Source organism: Homalodisca vitripennis, chromosome 4, assembly GCF_021130785.1.
Source record: "Homalodisca vitripennis isolate AUS2020 chromosome 4, UT_GWSS_2.1, whole genome shotgun sequence".
Taxonomy (NCBI): Eukaryota; Metazoa; Arthropoda; class Insecta; order Hemiptera; family Cicadellidae; genus Homalodisca; species Homalodisca vitripennis.
In genome coordinates this window covers 78,865,791-78,873,060 of record NC_060210.1, presented here as the reverse complement: position 1 = coordinate 78,873,060, position 7,270 = coordinate 78,865,791, and the positions used below count along the sequence as shown (strand labels likewise).

At 34.7% G+C, this 7,270-nt stretch overlaps 1 protein-coding gene across 1 annotated transcript; it reads right to left on the bottom strand.

Annotated features, from left to right (window-relative positions):
- Positions 1–548: 548 nt before the first annotated feature.
- On the bottom strand, positions 549–6,319 carry LOC124359593 (succinate dehydrogenase assembly factor 2, mitochondrial-like). Its single transcript, XM_046812475.1, has 3 exons — positions 6,154–6,319; positions 1,535–1,671; positions 549–940 (listed from the first exon to the last, which is right to left on the bottom strand). The coding sequence occupies exons 1-3, from the start codon at positions 6,196–6,198 to the stop codon at positions 664–666; spliced, it is 459 nt and encodes a 152-aa protein (XP_046668431.1). The 5' UTR covers positions 6,199–6,319; the 3' UTR covers positions 549–663.
- Between the last annotated feature and the right edge of the window lie 951 nt (positions 6,320–7,270).

The window sequence follows — 7,270 nt, the reverse complement described above, 5'->3', positions numbered from 1 at the left end:
GAAAAGGAAATATGCCATTGGAGTGAATCGCACATCACACTGCAGTTTGGTTTACATGTAATCCAATCAAAATTCTCCTTATGCTTGTTCCTGGACTTCCCTCAGCAATTTACAAAATGTTTTCTTCTATGTCATGATTTAGTTCAATAGACCATTTCTTAATAGTGGTTACAATTGTACCTGTCTCCCTTTAATGGCAATGAAAAGTTTCAAAAGCCAAAATGTCTGCCAAGAAACTCTTTCATGTAAATCCTCTTTGCTTTAGCACTGTTTTCCCAAGCAGCATGTTAGCATACTATTCATCCCTGTACATAGCCATCTTTGAAATAATTACTACTTGAAAGGAATAAATAGTGCCAGTGCGCGCCAATCAAATAAAAATTAAAAAGATTAATTACAACACATTGTAGACTTGTAATGAAACAGTCTTTAATACTATCGTTATGGAAATATTTGATAATTATAGATTATATATTATACTATGAAATAGCTGTCAATGATGCAAGACCAATCTAGAAGAATAAGAATCGGAAAAATAAATATTACTCTTTGTTTCAATATAGCTTTATTAATTCTTTACATAACCACTTTTAGAAAGACTTGTATCTTTTCTTAAAACTAAAACTAGACAACATCACAGTCTATTCACATTTCTACTGCACTTCAAAATGTAAGATCAGGCTGCCTTATGCGACTCTCTCTGTCCTTGTTCTTCACATGTTCTTTAAGCATATTCATGACCTGATTGTTGAACTCCAAAGGTGTTGGCTTAACCCCTGTGGCCCAGTAGTAGATGTCCCAGTCGTTAGTAGGAAGGTTGATCAACCGATCATACTGGTCTAATATTTCTCCTTCCATAGTGTTCAGAAATTTAGCAGCAAATGTGCTCAAAACAAGCCCATTTTCTAGCATTCCTCTTTTACGTGACTGGTATAACAATCTAAAAACAAAAGTCAAACTAATATCTCCTCAAATACAGATTAGAAATAAAACTTTTTAAGAATGTGGTCTGGTTATGACTATGCTCACCATTGTGGTTTATTAATTTAAAATACCACCATAATCAGAATAAAGATTGAATTCAAGTCCCACTGCCATTTTCAGATTCCACATTAAGTTGAAACATATTTTGACTTTTAATACATTTTGAAAGTTTTGTGATAGCTATACTTGCTATAACAACGATTCAATTACTACAATAATTCTGTTACTGTTTTTTTTCTAAAAAATGTACGACACCTGAAACCTTAAGCCAGACAATAAATAAATATTTATAAACATCAAGCATTAAGCACTGAATAGGCGTATAAATTGTAAGATTTTCTAAACATTACAATTTAGATAATCTAATAATAACAATTGTATTGCTTCATTTTGAACAAACACCTGTTTAAAACTGAAATCTTACATCTTTTAGAAGAAGTGAAAGTTAACTTAGGGTAAAACCTCTTAAGAAAATTGTGAAAACGGAAATAACTTAAATAAAAAACAAAAGATAAAGCTTTGTTTGATTTAAAAGGCCTATAATTTATACCTTGCTCTCTTAAGCTTAAGGGGTTCACCAAACTTCTCTTGATAAGCTGGGATAGGAGGTTCATTGCTTGGAGGATTAATCTCTTCCACCTGCAGAGCTCGACTTGTGCTGAGGAATACTCGAGGAAGTAGCATAGTCTGAAATTTATGTACAATTTTTAACAATACATCAAGTACATCAACAAAAGTAATATAGAGCTACATCTGATGTAAGCCACATTAAAAGTCATAGATTTTACAACCACAGAATGTAGACTAGAAAATAGTACAATGCCTACACTGATTTCCTCTTCAGTATTCCTCCTTCACTGTTGCATGTAACATGTTTTTAGTGCTCTAGGTTTTGCATAATGACATTGCTTGGGTTCAATCTTAACAGTCTAGAATTCATGTTGTTAGTAATGACGTGACACTATTCTATGTGTCATGTCATTAATCTATGACCACGCCCTGTACCTCAGATTGCCAGGCCACTATGAGCGACCATGTCCTGTCTCTCACCTAGTGGCCCTCACTATTTTGCCATTCAGCGCACAAGGTCAATGAATTGAGCAGTTATAAAATTTGATCCTTAGTTGTGGCTGGATATTGCTGCAATCTATCAGTGAAATAAATAACAAAATTAATATTCCTATATTTGCATTACATACTATATGTAGTAAACATTGTTCAGAATTGATTTTTATCCAAGTGTCAGTGTCATTGTTGCTGCTACAATGCATCCTATCAATTTATGATATTATATTATTATCCGGAGGCCATTGTTTGTATAAGAGTTTTTCTCTCCAGGGACCTAAAAAACTACATTATTAGAAATAACAGACTTTATTTGATTTACTGTGAAAATGACATATCATTATGACGATCGGTTCTTATTTTCTACCTCCCAAAAAGAAGTGAGAAGGGTGCCACTCTATCCCTATAAAAACGACTAGAAAAACTGTGGACTCCGGATAATACCGAAGTACTCAATATATTAAAATACTAGTGCATTTAATGCAGATAAAGCTCAAAATATTGAAACCAGTTTATATTCTGGTGATAAATTCTTAACCAGTTGTCCCTCTACAAACAGACTTATCGATTGCCCGGAGATTTTGGACACCTTTGATTTTAAAATGTTCTTCGTTAAAAGATTCCAGCCCACTACTTATATCTACATGGATGTATTCCTCTTCTTCTCAAAAACGCCAAAGAACTAGGAAGCAGTGCTGACATCTTCGACCAGTCGATGGGAGCCTATAGGGAGTGCCTCAGACACCATCTGAAGCCTTAACTTTCTTTTTTCTCATTCCTTTGTTGTTTAGTTGCGAAATTGTTCTCTCTTTTGTTAGAGTGAGAGAAGTATTCAAAACTGTCTATTTCCCAGTTGTTTTTGTTAAGTTTACCGTTTTTGTTAACCGATACATAAGTATTGTTTCCTGTTTTTTATTCAATTATTTTTTGTTCTAAGAATACTTTAGCTGTTCACTAATTAACTTATTGAACTAGTTTTAACCTGTTTCTTCTATTAAGTTGTGTTGACTCAATTATAGCAGCTCCGCCACTACATGTTAGTTATTTTACATGTTTATTGTTAATAGTTACTATATGCAGTTAGCTTCTGTTCTGGTTTTTATGGATTACTTTGTTCCAACGACGACCCGTGAGAACGGAAACGTCTGACGATGATGATGATGATGACTTTGTTTCAAATGCATTTAGTTTATCGTTTTGAAAAAAGGCAACTTTAAACTAGTTTTGTTTGTTGAGTTTATACACTGCACAATATTTTATCAAGTCTATGTAATGAGAAACCATTGAAATAAATAAAGAAATAAAGATACTAGAGACATACTTGCGACTGATTTTATTTTTATTCTGCAAGTAATAATAGTTTTAAAAGGGATAAACTTAAAACTTAAATTACATATTACTGGTTCATTACATAAATATAATACAACCAATTGATAGTTTCAACCTTGAAGGTAATACAATTATTTGACAGTTTAATTTAAATGTCTTAAAGAGCCAAAAGTTTAATACTACCATTTAAATCGGAGTCAAAGGGACATATATGGCTACGCAAGTGCTGAGTGGTGACGCAGAATCCAGCTGGCCACTATATATGGCAAGCTGAAAGGACAACCACCATTCGGGCAGAATGAGTGGCAATAACGTTTAAATTTTGATTGGCTACTTTGGCCGTTTACTCCACTGATACCTTAACCTATTTATTAATTTAATCCTGCGGTATACACCTAAATCACATAAATAAGGCTTAAATGTCATAGACAAATTACAATCTGGTGAAAACGAGTAATGTTTATTGTATTTGTCAAATATGCAACCAATCATTTTGTACAAAATTAATTAATTAGTTTTGGTACAATACATTTAAGTAGCCCATCCTAACATAAACTGGAAGTTCTCTTATTCCAATTTCACCTCAAAATTAATTGATAATTACATGTAAATCTTTAAAAACTACTGCCAAATTACACCAGCAACAATCTCTCTAGATTACAGTTGAAAATGTAAACAAAAGATGGATTTTATTACTTTTCGTTGTTTATTTGCTGACAATCCTAAGAGAAAAAAAATATCTGTTCAAGTTGTACTGATAATATTTTCAGCCGATCAATACAAACTATTGCAATAAATAAAATGCAGAAAATGTTCACTATAGGACTCTGACTACACACAATACGGTACAAGCTGTCTTGTTTAGGAACTCTCAGCTTTAGGGTTAACAGTATAAATGTACATGTAGTATATGTTAGGATATATGGATACACAACAAAATTAAGGTACTTTGGGATTATACCGACCACACCCAGACATGAATCGTTATTTCACATTTCGTTTCTACTGATTACTAGATTAGCGTAGAACAATATTTCGTCAATATAAAACAGGAATTGTCTTATCGCAAACCCCTCCCCATCCTCAGACAGAGGTCAAAGTCGAGCGTCTAGTAGATAACGTGATTGCAGAGTCTCGCCGCCCGTTCAGCTGGTGCATCGCTTTGTTGTACTTCCGTGTTTTACCTCTACATTTCTCCAAACACAAAAATTCAACAAAAACAAACATTTACCAAACTAAACTCTTTATTTAAAAAAACACTCAAAACTTGTTTTTATTCTTGATCACATTCCGCCACCCAAAATGCGAGTGCCTCCGGCCATCAGCGCGGGCTTCGGCAGCACCTTCGGTGCTGCCCCGCGCTGATGTCGACGAAAGAAAAACATCCCTCGAGATAGTACCTATCAGTAAAATATCAAATTCTAGAGGGGCTAATCAGAAATATAAATTGAATTGTAATGGAAAGGTAATTATGTACCGTGCAAATCACGTGATGCCAAAGAGTTGGGTACTTTGGGATTATACCGACCACACCAGTATGAAGAACACAAAAATAGAAATTTATAGAAACAAACATGATAGAACGAAAAAAACAACTCTTCAATTACAAAATTACAAACTTACAAGCATTTCCAGGTATTGTGATCGGTATTGTTGTCGCTGTTATCTTATCTTTCTCGAGAATCCTGATTACGGCAGGCCGCGCGGCATCACGTGATTTGCACGGTACATCATTGCCTTTCCATTACAATTCAATTTATATTTCTGATTAGCCCCTCTAGAATTTGATATTTTACTGATAGGTACTATCTCGAGGGATGTTTTTCTTTCGTCGACATCAGCGCGGGGCAGCACCGAAGGTGCTGCCGAAGCCCGCGCTGATGGCCGGAGGCACTCGCATTTTGGGTGGCGGAATGTGATCAAGAATAAAAACAAGTTTTGAGTGTTTTTTTAATAAAAAGTTTAGTTTGGTAAATGTTTGTTTTTGTTGAATTTTTGTGTTTGGAGAAATGTAGAGGTAAAACACGGAAGTACAACAAAGCGATGCACCAGCTGAACGGGCGGCGAGACTCTGCAATCACGTTATCTACTAGACGCTCGACTTTGACCTCTGTCTGAGGATGGGGAGGTGTTTGCGATAAGACAATTCCTGTTTTATATTGACGAAATATTGTTCTACGCTAATCTAGTAATCAGTAGAAACGAAATGTGAAATAACGATTCATGTCTGGGTGTGGTCGGTATAATCCCAAAGTACCAAGAGTTGTTTTTTCGTTCTATCATGTTTGTTTCTATAAATTTCTATTTTTGTGTTCTTCATACTGGTGTGGTCGGTATAATCCCAAAGTACCAAAATTAAAATTGACACACAAATTTTACACTCAAAATTAATCAATGGTACATCCATGTCTAAAATTTTTTTATTGCACCAAGAAGAGCAGAGTACAGGAGCTGTACCGTAAGGTTCTGCCACAGCCTGTACTGCTTCTGAAAAATGTATATGTTATGCAAGATAAATAGATACATCTGGTTAGCTCTACTACACTTATGAACTTTACCTGCCAACCAGACTACATTTAGGGTCCAATAATAACCTTCACACAGTACTTACATACCTGACTATAATAAGTGTATTACTTTAGAAAGTGATAATTTATGTAAAAAACCACTAGGCCATTGAAATAAATGAATTGTAGTGCCTAAGATAAATGATAATTTAAATTTGTAAGTTAAGGCCCTAAGAGATCACGTTATTAAATCAATCAGTTTACTTACCCGAGAAAAGCATGAAAGCTTAGAAAAATTTCCTAATAAATTCATGTTTGTCCAATTTACTTCTATAGTATCTAGAATTGAAGGCTATCCTATTCGCTATTCGCTTTGCCTGAACTAGTTAAGGTTATGTTTATTTCTGGTCAAGTTCATGAAAAAAGGACGTCTGCTAGATAACTTTTTTTTATTCCGTGTCAACCATAGGCATGCACAAATAACAAAATGGAGGACAAAAATATACAAATTACTCACCACTATACATAAAAGAAGTACGCTTGACTAAAATCACAGTATTTTTTCTTTCCTTTCACTCAAACCGTTTGGTAATTCTAAGCAATATATGGGTCAACCTGGATTTTTCTCATATTACAATATAATGTTCCAATAGTCAATTAGAAAAGGAAATGACTAGAATTTCTCGCCGGAAAGCAGTTATAGGGAGCAGGCAACCGCCAGACGGTCATATATTGCTTAGAGTTACCTATTAGTGATCAGGGGCACTGACTGACGTGATCTGGGCTTCAAATTTGGAACTACTCGAGTTAATTTTTTTTCTAAAAGAGCAAGCAGCGCGAAGCGCTGCGCAGCGGGCAGGCATCGTGCGTTATCCTTTTTTTTATTAAAAATTTCTGATAAATTGTTATTACATATTACAATATAATGTAGGTAATGTATGTAAAACAATTTTAAACACATAATTACATGCTGGAAAGCAAAGTAAACCAATATAATCCGCCCAATACAAAATCTCCTTAAAAATCTGGTAAAGGAATCTGTGTCATTCCTTTGGCCTGAATCAATTCAGTATAGACGAAGATCACGCACGATGCTTGCCCGCTGCGCAGCGCTTCGCGCTGCTTGCTCTTTTAGAAAAAAAATTAACTCGAGTAGTTCCAAATTTGAAGCCCAGATCACGTCAGTGCCCCTGATCACTAATAGGTAATTCTCGCGGTTGCCTGCTCCCTATAACTGCTTTCCAGCAAGAAATTCTAGTCATTTCCTTTTCTAATTGACTATTGGAACATTATATTGTAATATGAGTTGCCTGCTCCCTATAACTGCTTTCCGGCAAAAAATTCTAGTCATTTCCTTTTCTAATTGACTATTGGAACATTATATT

Excerpts from the sequence above, each read along its gene's own strand:
- LOC124359593 (XM_046812475.1), bottom strand. The coding sequence starts at position 6,198 with ATGAATTTATTAGGAAATTTTTCTAAGCTTTCATGCTTTTCTCGG. Across the intron at positions 1,672-6,153 it reads AGCTTTCATGCTTTTCTCGG|ACTATGCTACTTCCTCGAGT; the intron begins GTAAGTAAACTG and ends CATAAATTTCAG. Across the intron at positions 941-1,534 it reads CTTAAGCTTAAGAGAGCAAG|ATTGTTATACCAGTCACGTA; the intron begins GTATAAATTATA and ends TTTTGTTTTTAG.